A 15,137-nucleotide genomic window follows, 5' to 3' on the forward strand; every position below is an offset into this window, starting at 1 on the left:
TTTTTTTTTGCCAAGCCCGCCATACCGATCGTATAGAATGAATTGCAGCTCACCGCTGCTTCACCGGGAGATGTTTTAAGTGCGGTTCCTATTTTGGATGCCTGCACCTTTTCACCGCTTGACACAATCGGTGGCTCTTTTTTGGGAGAGATTTTCAATGTTGTGTGTTCTCTGCTCTTTGTCGCCGCATCTTTTTCTTCATCTCTTTTCTTCATCACCCCCAGTTTGGAACTGGGTTTGACTGGAGCAGGGCTTTTCTTGGGTGAAGGACCTATTATGTCCTCCGGCATGCTGTCCTCTATGTTGTTCTTTGAGGGGCTAAGTGCATTCCTCTTTCTGGGGAATGCCTCATCTTTTTCCCGTAAACCTTTACGAATCTGGGGGGGGGGGGGGGGGGGGGGAAGACACAAACAAGTTGGATTAGAAAAAATTCTGACACGTAACTGTTACTTGCTTCAAATTGTCATCACCTTCTTCGCTTGTGGCTCTGCATCCAGCATGCCAAGAGTTCTTGCAAAAGCTTCATCTTCGTGGATCTGCTTCTCCAGCTAAGTAACACCCGTTTGAGAAAAAAATTATTATTAATCCAAAGAATCATACGCTCGAATTTAATTAGAATTTTCACATTCTCGATGGGTCGAATCCAAGAAAATGTCTATGATGACATGATGACGTGGGGATTACGCGGCTAGACCATTACAGAACCATTGTAACAAGATCAAGACATGTTGGGATGTTTAATTTATGGTCACATTGAAGAATGCTCACAAATGACAACAAAGCAATAATTTTGCCAATTACAGGGGTCCTTATATTTCACAATGGTACTGACTAGGGGTGTGAATTGCCTAGTAGCTTGCGATTCGATCTGTATCACGATTCATAGGTCACAATTCGATTTGATACAGATTAATCCCCATACGAATCTATAAATCAATTGTTGCGATTTGTTGAAACTCACATTTAGAAAATACTAATCAGTAAACTTGTTAGGATTTGTATGAAAATCTACTTCAGGCTTATATCTGTGGTCCACCGTATTTAATAAACAGGTTGCAATCTGTTTCATGTTTAAACAGTATTGAAATCAAATTTTAAGGCTTAATGGTCCATTAATATAACATTCGTCCATGCTTAAAATTAAAATTGAGCTTTAAAAATCAATTCGCTGCACGGTACTGACCAATCAGCAACAAATTTAACTTCAAATGACATCACAGTTGCTCAGTTGCTTGCAATGGCCAGTCACAGATCACCTGTTTTGTGAAACTGAGCTGTGATTGGTCGTTACCTGAGCAACTGCGACGTCATTTACAGGCGACAGCAGTTGACAAAATGGCCGTCCCATGAGGGGGTTTAAGAAGATTTTTGGGATGACCTCCCCTTTAGTACATGGTTTTGTTTCCGGTATTTACCTCGCCATCCTCAAGCATTTGCAGCTGTCTAGCAATTTGCTCATCGCTCAGATCATCTGTATCCTGGACGGGCTGAGGATGAGAGGAGTTGTTAGGAACCTTAATTATGCTCGATAACGACAATAAACATCGACTGTTTAACAAGACAAGAAGAAATGTTTGTCACGACTCACAGTCTTCCGTTTCGTGCTGGCGACCAGCTTCTTGTCTGAGCGCTGGATGCTTTTGTTGCCAAAGTAGTCAAATACAGAGGTGGGGGTTTGTTTGGTCGGAGGAGGCGGCGGCGGCGCCGTCTTCGGTGTGACAGGCGTGCTAGGATGTTTGGCTCCAGTTTTCACGTGAACAGAGGAGGACTTGATTGGTGACTCGGCAGCCTCTTTCACACCTGGACTTGACCTGCTCTTTTGGGAGGTGCCATTGTGCTTGGAGGATTTCTTCAAGGATTCAAAGTTGTCACTGTCTGAGTCTACAATCCCCCCCCCCCCAAAAAGTACGTTTTTAAAATAACTAACCTTTCAAAATAAAATAAATTAATTTTACAAATTACAAATAAAGTCCTCCATCCGAAAATGCACTATTATATTATATATATATTATATGTTCTTGGAGCACTGTGAAGCCTTCAGTATAAATAAAACAAACCAAATAATCTCCCAAAACAGCCATTGGGACAGTTTTGAAATTATTCTCATTTTTAAAGCACAAAAATCTGACATTTGAAAAGGGGTGTGTAAACTTTTTATATCCGCTGTACTTACAGAGCAATGAGTGGCGAAGTCTGATTCAAAATATAAATCGCTGGTGTTGGGACAAAACCTCATACCTCACAATTTTGTAAATGTCATATTTTAACAAATCTGTACTATTGGCCAATCCACACGTGGATGTTATTTTATTTTATTACAAATTATTGACCAATGTTGAAAATGGCTTGCTCTCTTTGATAATGCAATGTTAATAGTTGAACAAAGATGCAGTGTTTTTTTTGGGGGGGGGGGTTCTCCTGAAAAAAAGAGAGACTATTTTGGAGGTACTGGACAAGGTTTCAGCCCGACATCAGCAATATTCATTGTTACCCAAGCGGAAGATTAAGCGCGGACACGTGCATAATCCTGACAACCAACCATTTTACCTGTTTCCAAGACGCATTGAACAGGCTCTTTCTTGTGAGACTGTGCAGCCTTGCTGATCTTCTGCTTCTTCTTAGGCGATTTCTTGGACTTCCTCTCTCGCTCCTCTGAGTCAGAGTCTGAGCAGGCCAAAAAACAAGCGTGACAGTGAAATAAAATGCAAATTGGTGTTGGTGGATGAATAAATAAATATGCTGTGGTGTGTTGCTTAACTACTTTGGCAGTGGATATTTTCCGGTGACTGACAACTCTCCTTCTAGACCTATTTTGCCATGAATGGCTACGAGAAGTATTTTGGCATGGACAGCTCTGATTGGTCAATCGCCGGACCGAGTCATGCATTGGGCGTGGTCTCTGCCTCACTTCACCTCCTGTGTATTTTAATTTTTCACAAAGTTTTCCTATTATTTCCTACTAAAAAAAGAATATTATCAACATTATCTGCCTAATCCTAACATAAACATCAGAGCTTTTGGTCTGTTTTCAAGAAATTGCAGTGTAAAAAAACAAAAAACAAAAAAAGAGTACAGAATGGGATTTAAACTCGGGACACCGCACTTTCGGGGTGCCCGCCTTAACCATTATAGCATGAGCCATACACAGTCACTGCCACTGGCACAGAATATGTTCTTGTAATTGTTGTGCGATTCAAGGCAAAATAGCGCTAGCAAGAGGGTTGCCGGTCACAGCCAAATATCCACTTTGTATGAATTATTACTTGAACAATTTCCATGTCTCTAATACTGCATGTAAAAAACCATTGCATCTCATACAATTGTTTAAAAGAAATAGTAGAAGCTGGTTGTTTTTGTTATCAGTTTGAAAGTGTCATTGCAACTTTTGCAAAAGTTAACCACAGACTTACCAAAGTCATCATCACAAAAACGAGATAGAAAAATTACAGGTAAATCTCAGAATCATAATTACCTGATTCTATGACTGCATGTTTTTTCCGTTTTTTTTCAGGCATACGTTTCACGCCTGTTTCTTGTTTTTTTATCTGTGGCATTAAGAAGAAGAAAAAAACATGAGACAATAATAACCCATTCCAAGGGTAAAGTCTGTGTCAATTTCTTACTTTGGTCTCTTTCTTTTTATTCAACTCTTCTTCTGAGGAAAGCGGATTCTTCTTCGTGCTAACATTTCTATTTGGAGTCGCTTTCTGTGCTGATGGCGCAAAGAATCGCCGGATGTCCTGTGAGAAATCAAACCATATGAGCAGGACAGGAACCCTTAATGTAAGTTTATTTACGAGGCGCCGCTGACTGCCAGAGATGCAATGAAATCCACACACTCATCGCGAACACGTTTACTGAATCGGAGACGTGAGGTCTCTTATGTTTCCAAATGGGTTGGAAACAAAACACCTGATTTTACTGAAATAAAATCATTTAACATCACTAATGTTTATGCGCCAAACTCAAAATTGATCAGTTAAGCTAACGGCTCCATGGTTGACGTTGCGATGGCTTCGAACGGATTAAACGAGAGACAAAGGACAGTTTTGTTTTTTTGGAAGTTATCACTTTGTGGCATAACCGTTTGTGGTTTCGGAACACGCAAGATCCACAATTACAACGTTACCATTGTGAACACGTCTCCCCGCCGCGTTCCAGGTTTGTTTTCAAAGAGGGAAAACGCTCAGCTACTTGGCGCGAAGTAGGACTTAGTTGTCGCACGAAGATGACGTCGTACAAGAAGTGCTCATAGACAAATATACGTAATTTCCGCCTTGAGCGTTTGATTGTACGTTGACAGAACCACCATATTGGATGTCCAAAGTGCACTCCGAACGTTCGGAAACCTGTTCAAATGTGCGGTTCGTTTATTCAAAGTGGACCAAAAACGGAGTGCAAGTGCGTGTTGTAAGTCAGTCCAGTGTGTGGCCCACCATCAATGTTTAAGCTGCTTGAGGCATCTAATAAATTATATTTACGACTCATAAATGTGTTTTATATTCTGAAGAGCTGATCAGAATTTGCAAATATGTAAAATATTTGAAATTTACATTTAAACAAATAGCTTTTACATTCATAAAGCTGGTGGGAAAAAATATAACTAATTTTGACAAGCATAAATGGTTTTGGAGATTTCCTTAACTATCTGCTCGTGTCAGGGTCCAAATAATTAATGTGTGGTCAAAATATGACAGAGTGCTCCTGTTTTGGTTCTGAATGTAGAGATGGGATTCGGCAACTGTGCAGGGGCTGATCATTTTTGGTGGGTTGCAGAGTCTTGACCACCCCAAAATATTCATCAAAATGATTTGTCTTATAAAGAGCTGCTCAGGTAACAAAAAAGCACTGTAATATATAAACAACATGCAACTGCTTGATTAACAAATTTGTAATGCTTGATCAATTTAAGTTAAAACAATTTCACACTGGCCCTTGCTTCCATTTTTCAGGATTCAGGATTCTGTACATGAAAGTCTCTAAAATAAAGTAGACAGTCAGCTGGGATGTGCTCTTGTGACAACAAAATGTACAAAGTCCTGACAGCAAATATCAGGATTTCCAGTGTAGAGGAAGATATTTATCTTGGCATGTTGCTGTGTATTTGCTCTTGTTAACTCATCCACGATCGAAGATGCTGACCTACCTCCTGATGATTCTCAAAGTCCACCAACACGATATCACAAAAATCCTCATCCTTCCATAGTGGACCATCTTTTATATCAGGAAGTGTAAATGCTCATTTTATATTTATTCTGTTTATTAGGCACTCCTTGTTAGTGTTGGGGTGGAGCCCTTGGATGTTCAGAACTGCTGTAACTATACATAACTTCACAACGAGTCATACTGTACATCAATGTTCTTACTCATCCTTACAGCGCTTTTTTTCACTTCCAGCCCCCTTCACAAATTCAACAAATGCTCGACAAGAAGAAGTTACTGAATAATTCATTCATTCAGCTGGTCAAGTCTAGGTTAGTTAGTTAGCACAAGGGTTGGTCTTGATTTGAGATTCTTTTTATTTGCTGTAAAAAACAAAAATGATGATAATTCCTATCAAATCACGGAACAATAATTTAAAAGTACGGTTACATATTGATTTGTTTTTTGTTTTTTATACAGTCAATCTTTTATGTTTGGCTAACACTGTTTATGATTGTGAAAACAGTAAATAGGGTACTACTTTGACAAATAAGAAGCAACCTTTGATTTGTTGAAATTGTGAAATTGGCACCCACGAATGAAACAATGCCAAGTTTTGAAGGTTAACTGACAGTTTATAAAGCAGGTCTTGTTCACACATGGTCCACAGGACACCAGAGGAAGAAGAAGCTCTCATCTGCAGGTTTGCACTGACTCGCATTCTTTTCATCTTCTCTCTCATCCAAATTGCTGCTATATTCACACAGCCTTGTATATGACTCTGTTTGATTGAAAGGTTTTTCTCAGTCCATTGTCGTCAACATCTGAATTCTTCACAAACATGCTGACTGTGTCTTTAGCTCTGTTTGCCATTGTGGCACTGGCAACAGCTGACGGTGAGTATCGGTGGTGCACATGTGGTCGGTAATTCCGTCGATATCAATGTCATATCTACTCACCCATTTTTTTCTGATTTGTCAAAATAACGTAACAGAAACCCCAAAATGTATACCTGGCTGGAGTGAACACGCGGGCCGGTGTTTCTTCTTTGATGCAACACAGAAGACCTGGGCTGAGGCTCAGGTCATTATACGATGTTTTTTAGATGACTTGTTGTCAATTTGTTGATTTGGATGTGTGTTTGACATTTCTCTGGCTGTGCCCACTGTAGGCACATTGCCAGTCCATAGGAGGGAACCTTGCATCTGTGCACAGTGATGATGACAAAACATTCCTTCAAACGCTGACTCAGCAGGCACCCACTTGGCTTGGTGGCACAGATTGCCAAGCGGTAATAAATCATACTTTGGATGAATGCAATATTTATATGTTGGATCTACATATACAACGTGATTATTGATTTTTTTTGTAGTCTGGTGCCTGGTTCTGGATGGACGGTACACAAATGATAAGGAGATTTTGGTGTCCACTAAAACCAGACAACACCCCGACAGAGTGCTGTCTGCAGATGAATACTGGTGGTGAGTCACATTGTTTGATTATTCAAAGTTGTGATGATGAATGGTGCTCAACGCATTTTTGGTGAATAACTACTTATCTTTGTGTAAGTTCTTTCTTCTAAAAACAAAAATAATAATAATCTCAATGTGATTCGCCATATTGTGAAGGAGAGATGACAGTTTATTTTTGTCTCCAGATGACAAATGCTGGGATGATGTGCCCTGCAGCAACACCCTTCCATTTTTATGTGTTAAGATGCTGTAGGGGATTCCAAGTAAGTGACTCCTGTCCGACTGTTTTTGCCCACGTGAAGAAATTGAAGCTAAATGACACACAAACTAATTTTTTTCAGCATTGAAGGAACTGAATAATCAAGGCTGATCATAACTGGATGAACCTGAAGAAGGGATGACCAAGTGGAGCCGAGTTGCGGTGATTGAGATGGAATAGATTGATAATATAATTTGTTGAGAATAATAAACAATCTGAAGCATTGGAAAAAAATACCTCTGAAGTCTGTTTTTGATCACATTTTTATAACGAGCAACATGACACTGCATCTGCAAATTGTACACTCAGGATGCTGTCAGAGATTTGGCCATCAAACAAGTCAAACGAATATCGATTTAGCTGTAATGTGTGGCTAGATCATCAATACTACCATTCTTGTCATATATTTATTACATTCATACCTTAATTCATTCATTTGTGAAATTACAGGGATTCTTATTTAAGTATCATTTAAAATGAATTTGGCCATCCATAAAGTCAATACATGGATTATTTAAATAGTACATGATCATGTTAAAATTGTTGGCGAAAACAATATTACAAGGCATACTTGACTCTTTTTATGTCACCAGAGGCCCCTCTGAATGCGTGTTCTTGTTATGTTATCACAGTCAAATTTAACAATAACTAAACAAATGATTGATCTTGATTTCTGATTTCAAAATGAGTTTTGGGCGCTCCAAGAGAAACCGTAACTACAACGTGGCCCACAACAAAAATGAGTTTTGACATCCCTGCACACTGAAAATGAGAGCATCACTGCCACCTACGGTAGAAATTACGCTTTATCTTGTAGCTACAATACGGCACACAAAAAAGTCAGCTAAATTCTCTGGCGTCACGTCAATATCCTTAAATATCTTTGAAGCTTTTCCCCAACCTAAAATAAAATGCATTCGGACTGCGATATCCCTGTCCGTTGTCTTTAGCGGTTAGCACCAGCCTCTACATTTCCATAAAAGGAGCTATGACAATCTCCATAACGTCGTACAAGTGAGGTGTTTCCTGAATCATATTATTCTTTTGTACAAGGGCACCAGCATCGAAAAACTAACGTTTGGTTTCAAACCATCATGAAAACTACACCGTTTGGGTTCAAACCATTTTATTGTTAGCCTGCAGCACACACGCGAAGTCCGCTTAGATGGGTTTGGTGACATGACCGTCAAAGTACAGGATTGTGAAACAGGAAGACGGCCACACTCTAACAAATATGATCGCAAACGTTAAATGACAACCATTAATTAATGGACGTCAAGCTTTTGAAGGTTAAATGGACAGTGTAATACGTCATTAAAAAACAACAACAACAACGCACACAAAACAGGTAGTAATTGATGTGGTCTCTCTGAGGCACGGGAAGGAATGTGAGACGTGCGTGCTTCAAACCCTTGCATTCTATTAGTTCACCACTTGAAGGCACTAAATAATACACACTTCCGCTCAAGAGTAGATCTTCTTCACAAGTTGTACATGTACACAAGACACCAGAGCAAGGAGGAGCGCCTGGCTGCAGGTTTGCACTCACACACTTTTTTGTTTTCTTTCTTATCCAGAATACTATGATTCAAGTGAGCCTTTTGAATAAACCAGGTTTTCTCGGTCCACCTTCAACATCTGAATTCTTCACTAAGATGCTGACTGTGTGTTGAATTTTTTGTGCCATTTTGGCTCTGACTTCAGCTCAGGGTGAGTATCAGTGTACATGTGGCCGGTTAATCCATCAGTATCAATAAGGCATCTGATCACCCCCCACCACTATTTGGCAACCACACTGACGCATCTGCAGCAGTCTGTCCACTTGCCTGCACCGAACACAATAACCGGTGTTTCTAGTATGAGGCAAGAGTCCAAATTTGATCTAAATTTGCAAATATGTAAAATATTTGATATTTACATCTAAACAAGTAGCTTTTACATTCATAAAGCTGGTGGAAAAAAAGATAACTAATTTTGACAAGCATAAATGTTTTTGGAGGTTTCCTTAACTATCTGCTTGTGTCAGGGTCCAAATAATAAATGTGATTAACATTAATTATTTCTGTAACTGCTTTAAAATGCTCAACATATGACAGAGTGCTCTTGTTTTGGTTCTGGATGTAGAGATGGGATTCGGCAACTGTGCAGGGGCTGATCATTTCTGGTGGGTTGCAGAGTCTTGACCATCCCAAAATATTCATTAAAATGATTTGTCTTATAAAGAGCTGCCCAGGTAACAAAAAAAGCACTGTAATATATAAACAACATGCAACTGCTTGATTAACACATTTGTCATGCTTGATCAATTTAAGTAAAAACAATTTCACACTGGCTCTTGCTTCCATTTTTCAGGATTCAGGATTCTAAACATGAAAGTCTCCAAAATAAAGTTCAAAGTCAGCTGGGATGTGCTCTTGTGACAACAAAATGTACAAAGTCCTGACAGCAAATATCAGGATTTCCAGTATAAAGGAAGATATTTATCTTGGCATGTTGCTGTGTAATTGCTCTTGTTAACTCATCCACGATCGAAGATGCTGACCTACCTCCTGATGATTCTCAAAGTCCACCAACACGATATCACAAAAATCCTCATCCTTCCATAGTGGACCATCTTTTATATCAGGAAGTGTAAATGCTCATTTTATATTTATTCTGTTTATTAGGCACTCCTTGTTAGTGTTGGGGTGGAGCCCTTGGATGTTCAGAACTGCTGTAACTATACATAACTTCACAACGAGTCATACTGTACATCAATGTTCTTACTCATCCTTACAGCGCTTTTTTTCACTTCCAGCCCCTTCACAAATTCAACAAATGCTCGACAAGAAGAAGTTACTGAATAATTCATTCATTCAGCTGGTCAAGTCTAGGTTAGTTAGCACAAGGGTTGGTCTTGATTTGAGATTCTTTTTATTTGCTGTAAAAAACAAAAGTGATGATAATTCCTATCAAATCACGGAACAATAATTTAAAAGTACGGTTACATATTCGTTTGTTTTTTATTTTTTATACAGTCAATCTTTTATGTTTGGCTAACACTGTTTATGATTGTGAAAACAGTAAATAGGGTACTACTTTGACAAATAAGAAGCAACCTTTGATTTGTTGAAATTGTGAAATTGGCACCCACGAATGAAACAATGCCAAGTTTTGAAGGTTAACTGGCAGTTTATAAAGCAGGTCTTGTTCACACATGGTCCACAGGACACCAGAGGAAGAAGAAGCTCTCATCTGCAGGTTTGCACTGACTCGCATTCTTTTCATCTTCTCTCTCATCCAAATTGCTGCTATATTCACACAGCCTTGTATATGACTCTGTTTGATTGAAAGGTTTTTCTCAGTCCATTGTCGTCAACATCTGAATTCTTCACAAACATGCTGACTGTGTCTTTAGCTCTGTTTGCCATTGTGGCACTGGCAACAGCTGACGGTGAGTATCGGTGGTGCACATGTGGTCGGTAATTCCGTCGATATCAATGTCATATCTACTCACCCATTTTTTTCTGATTTGTCAAAATAACGTAACAGAAACCCCAAAATGTATACCTGGCTGGAGTGAACACGCGGGCCGGTGTTTCTTCTTTGATGCAACACAGAAGACCTGGGCTGAGGCTCAGGTCATTATACGATGTTTTTTAGATGACTTGTTGTCAATTTGTTGATTTGGATGTGTGTTTGACATTTCTCTGGCTGTGCCCACTGTAGGCACATTGCCAGTCCATAGGAGGGAACCTTGCATCTGTGCACAGTGATGATGACAAAACATTCCTTCAAACGCTGACTCAGCAGGCACCCACTTGGCTTGGTGGCACAGATTGCCAAGCGGTAATAAATCATACTTTGGATGAATGCAATATTTATATGTTGGATCTACATATACAACGTGATTATTGATTTTTTTTCTAGTCTGGTGCCTGGTTCTGGATGGACGGTACACAAATGATGAGGAGATTTTGGTGTCCACTAAAACCAGACAACACCCCGACAGAGTGCTGTCTGCAGATGAATACTGGTGGTGAGTCACATTGTTTGATTATTCAAAGTTGTGATGATGAATGGTGCTCAACGCATTTTTGGTGAATAACTGCTTAACTTTGTGTAAGTTCTTTCTTCTTAAAACAAAAATAAAAATCTCAATGTGATTCGCCATATTGTGAAGGAGAGATGACAGTTTATTTTTGTCTCCAGATGACAAATGCTGGGATGATGTGCCCTGCAGCAACACCCTTCCATTTTTATGTGTTAAGATGCTGTAGGGGATTCCAAGTAAGTGACTCCTGTCCGACTGTTTTTGCCCACGTGAAGAAATTGAAGCTAAATGACACACAAACTAATTTTTTTCATTATTGAAGGAACTGAATAATCAAGGCTGAACATGACTGGATGAACCTGAAGAAGGGATGACCAAGTGGAGCCGAGTTGCGGTGATTGAGATGGAATAGATTGATAATATAATTTGTTGAGAATAATAAACAATCTGAAGCATTAGAAAAAAATACCTCTGCAGTCTGTTTTTGATCACATTTTTATAACGAGCAACATGACACTGCATCTGCAAATTGTACACTCAGGATGCTGTCAGAGATTTGGCCATCAAACAAGTCAAACGAATATCGATTTAGCTGTAATGTGTGGCTAGATCATCAATACTACCATTCTTGTCATATATTTATTACATTCATACCTTAATTCATTCATTTGTGAAATTACAGGGATTCTTATTTAAGTATCATTTAAAATGAATTTGGCCATCCATAAAGTCAATACATGGATTATTTAAATAGTACATGATCATGTTAAAATTGTTGGCGAAACAATATTACAAGGCATACTTGACTCTTTTTATGTCACCAGAGGCCCCTCTGAATGCGTGTTCTTGTTATGTTATCACAGTCAAATGTAACAATAACTAAACAAATGATTGATCTTGACTTCTGATTTCAAAATGAGTTTTGGGCGCTCCAAGAGAAACCGTAACTACAACGTGGCCCACAACAAAAATGAGTTTTGACATCCCTGCACACTGAAAATGAGAGCATCACTGCCACCTACGGTAGAAATTACGCTTTGTCTTGTAGCTACAATACGGCACACAAAAAAGTCAGCTAAATTCTCTGGCGTCACGTCAATATCCTTAAATATCTTTGAAGCTTTTCCCCAACCTAAAATAAAATGCATTCGGACTGCGATATCCCTGTCCGTTGTCTTTAGCGGTTAGCACCAGCCTCTACATTTCCATAAAAGGAGTGTTAGATTATCAACATTGTTTTTCTGTTTCTATTTATATTTTAACCGTTTTTGATATTAGTTAGAGCTGTGTAATAATAAGACAACAGTTAATTCATATGTTAGTCAATCTATAGTCCTTTGTTCTCTTCCCTGGGAAAGTAAGGTTTCTGATTTATCTAAATGAGGGGATGTTTGAAAGTGCAAGCAGAGGTCTGTCCATAAATTTCCTGGTGCACGGAGGTGCCGGGGACCAATTATTTACCCACATCTGCAATGGACTGAGATAGGAACTGGTGTAGGATTCTAAGTTGTGTATTTCCCTCTGCTGACAGGACAAGATGACAGGGGGGGAGTATTCTTTCTATTCACTGTTTTGTATAAGTGTGGGAGAGCGGAAAGAGAGGGCACACTTTGTGGTCACTGCTGATTGAGCAAGGATCCAAAGTGGCTCGGAAATGTATTTTTTTTTTTTTAAAGAGTTCAGTATTGTTCATTCGGAAATGTCATCATCAATGCTCTTTATTTTATTTTATTTTTATTTATATATATATATATATATATATATATATATATATATATATATATATTTTTTTTTTTTTTTTGTATGTGGGTGAGTATGTGTATTTGCGTGCGTGCGTGCGTGCGTGCGTGCGTGCGTGCGTGTATTTGTTAGCTCACCAAAAACCTATTAGAAAAAATCCCATACCGTTCACCTAAACCGAACACCGCCGTCAGGAGACCCGAGGGGACCCGAGGGGACCAAAGAAAACCAAGGAAGGTGAAATCCAGCACCGACCAGACACCACCCACCGGGCCACCCACCAGAATTCTTCCCCAACCCAAGAAACATCTAAATTCCAACAAATCCAAAAAATAAAAATAAAAAATCAGGGAGACCTCAAGAGACCGAAGGAGAGACTGAGGGAAGGAAGGAAGGACAGATGAAGCCGAGTGAGATCCACAGACACCAGCCTCCACCGATTCAATGACCTGAGGAGGAAGCAGATTGTGTCTGAGTTTCGGTAGATGCTGGTGTGGTGGATCTGGCATGCATGAAAATCTCCACCAAAGAGCGGAGCCGTCGACCCCTGCCAGGACAGAGCAAGCGCAACACCTCAGGGCCCCCCAGGCCGCGGCAGCGCCAAAGGACGACCCCCGGGCCCCGCCAGGGCCACCGGCCGGAGAGCAAACCCAGGAGCAGGAGCGCCCCCCCACCCCAACACGGCCCGCGCCCCCGACCCAACGCAGCAGGACGGGGAACTGCAGGCCCGCCAGGCACCCCACCGGCCCCCAACCCCCGCAGCCCCCATGACCCCCCCGCCCCCCATCCACCCCCGCCATCCACCCCAACCCAGCTCCAGCCGCCCCCAAGTCCCCAATCCCCCAGACACCCCCCACCCCCAGCACCCAGCACCCCCACCCCGCACCCCCCCAACAAAGCCGCCCCCCCACGACCCCACCCCGACCAACCGGCAGCTCCCCAACCCCCGACCCCCAGCCCCCGGGGACCACCCGCACCCAGGCACCGGCGCCGACGAGGGGCTCGGAAAATTTCGGAATAATAAAAGCTGGCCAGAAAACTTCTTCACGAGATCTCAACTTTGAGTTTTATTTTGAACACGCAGGAAATCAAATGAATGAATTCTAACAAATGGTGAACCCCGACGCTGAATTCTTGAGGGAATGGTGACGTTCTAGATGTTTGCGAGCTGCGGCGTTCACGGACGGGCGGAACTTCTAGGCCTAAATAAATAATTACGGTAAGTGGAGACTTTTATCCACGTAGGTAAGTTTTGTCTGTTTGGGACCGCTGCAACTGGTTTTCGTCTTCTAAATTGTCTACATTTTTACATGAGGTCTGTGTGAACAAGTTGTAGTTTGATGTCGTTCAATTAATAGAGGGACGCGGTGTCCTTAATTTGGGATTTTTACTACGACATTGAACTGTACACGTACGTGGGGTGGAGCACTAGGTGACGGAAGTGCTGGCCCGGGAAGGTTATGCGCGGCTGAAGAAGCCATTTTTGGATCACAGGTTGAAGTAGCGGTTTTTATTTTGTTTTATTCCGTCCCGTTACGAAGAAATCGCTAGACAATTTTGAAGGGCTACGGAGTGAGGTGGAGATTTTTTCTTCCACTAAGAATTCTAGAGGTTATAGTAGGCGCGTCTGCTTTCTTAGCAGTTCTTTGGGTCAGGACCGCTTGAGAGTGTTTAATTTTACCTCTGATAAGCGTCCGCTAGCACGTGATGAGTTATTTTAAATATGCGCGCCCTGTATAAATTATGCAGTATTGAGGTTGGACAGGTTGACGCAGCGGGGATTGGATTTGTACCGCTGTTTTTTCGATCGAGAGATCACGTGATTCGTTATTTATGTATGTTCAATGTCTGTGAAGGAAGGAGTAACGAGTAACGTTGTCGAATAAATTTAACCTATTGAAATATACTACAAGTGAGACGTCACTGCATTGATAAATATTAATACTACTTGAATAGAATATTAACTGAAGTGGTGTATAATTAAAATAAATAATGGAGGGCTGTTTTGACCGCGACACCGAATGGTTTGACCTAAAAGTGCTTCTGGTTCATAGTGGGAACTTATTCTTGGATGTACAAGTAAATAATGCTTCCGAGGTTGTAGTCGGAGCCATGCCGAGAAACATCGACGAAAAATGAAAAAAATATTAATTGATTGAATGAACGGCTGTCGCTGGACAAAATGGTACGAGAGACTTTTGTATTGTCTTTGAACGGTAGAAGAGTCGGACGAAATTGTAAAAAAGTGGATCGAATGATGAGAAATGCTAGAATGTTGGCTTTGGCCAGTTCCGTTGAAATCGCTCGGGGGAATTTGATAGAAGCTGGTGATGATACAGTGGCTGATTTTGATGCTAATATAACGGCTCCGCATGTATACGTTTAGCCGCTCGCGGGAGATATGTTGGAAGCTATTAACCCGTTTTGTCAGGAAGGGTGTGGTTTGGTGGAGGACCCAGTCGCAGGGAGGAAAAATAGCCAGGCAAGGATG

At 40.8% G+C, this 15,137-nt stretch overlaps 3 protein-coding genes and 1 long non-coding RNA gene across 4 annotated transcripts in view; 3 read left to right on the forward strand and 1 right to left on the reverse strand.

Moving 5' to 3' along the window:
- Window positions 1-4,312, reverse strand: part of rfc1 (replication factor C (activator 1) 1) — a 16,826-nt gene extending 12,514 nt beyond the window's left edge. The window contains 10 exon segments of the mRNA XM_086082048.1: window positions 54-377; window positions 471-548; window positions 1,416-1,487; window positions 1,589-1,881; window positions 2,548-2,664; window positions 3,473-3,545; window positions 3,624-3,740; window positions 4,130-4,173; window positions 4,176-4,248; window positions 4,307-4,312. Of these exon segments, the coding sequence (XP_085938174.1) occupies window positions 54-377; window positions 471-548; window positions 1,416-1,487; window positions 1,589-1,881; window positions 2,548-2,664; window positions 3,473-3,545; window positions 3,624-3,740; window positions 4,130-4,173; window positions 4,176-4,248; window positions 4,307-4,312 (1,197 nt within the window).
- A 1,403-nt stretch (window positions 4,313-5,715) lies between these two features.
- LOC147169793 (type-2 ice-structuring protein-like) lies at window positions 5,716-7,109 on the forward strand. The gene is made up of 7 exons (XM_086082145.1): window positions 5,716-5,845; window positions 5,939-6,038; window positions 6,137-6,225; window positions 6,314-6,433; window positions 6,515-6,623; window positions 6,800-6,877; window positions 6,956-7,109. Exons 2-6 carry the CDS (start codon window positions 5,984-5,986, stop codon window positions 6,865-6,867), a joined length of 441 nt encoding a protein of 146 aa, XP_085938271.1. The 5' UTR covers window positions 5,716-5,845; window positions 5,939-5,983; the 3' UTR covers window positions 6,868-6,877; window positions 6,956-7,109.
- Window positions 7,110-8,368: 1,259 nt separating this feature from the next.
- LOC147169794 (uncharacterized) lies at window positions 8,369-9,057 on the forward strand. Its single transcript, XR_015095765.1, has 3 exons — window positions 8,369-8,410; window positions 8,488-8,583; window positions 8,998-9,057. It is a non-coding gene; the product is annotated as an uncharacterized LOC147169794 (long non-coding RNA).
- Window positions 9,058-9,970: 913 nt separating this feature from the next.
- LOC147169795 (type-2 ice-structuring protein-like) lies at window positions 9,971-11,374 on the forward strand. The gene is made up of 7 exons (XM_086082144.1): window positions 9,971-10,113; window positions 10,207-10,306; window positions 10,405-10,493; window positions 10,582-10,701; window positions 10,783-10,891; window positions 11,065-11,142; window positions 11,229-11,374. Exons 1-6 carry the CDS (start codon window positions 10,009-10,011, stop codon window positions 11,130-11,132), a joined length of 591 nt encoding a protein of 196 aa, XP_085938270.1. The 5' UTR covers window positions 9,971-10,008; the 3' UTR covers window positions 11,133-11,142; window positions 11,229-11,374.
- Window positions 11,375-15,137: the final 3,763 nt, after the last annotated feature.

This window comes from Leptonotus elevatus, chromosome 8, assembly GCF_054856555.1.
Source record: "Leptonotus elevatus isolate MCC_2025b chromosome 8, RoL_Lele_1.0, whole genome shotgun sequence".
Taxonomy (NCBI): domain Eukaryota; kingdom Metazoa; phylum Chordata; class Actinopteri; order Syngnathiformes; family Syngnathidae; genus Leptonotus; species Leptonotus elevatus.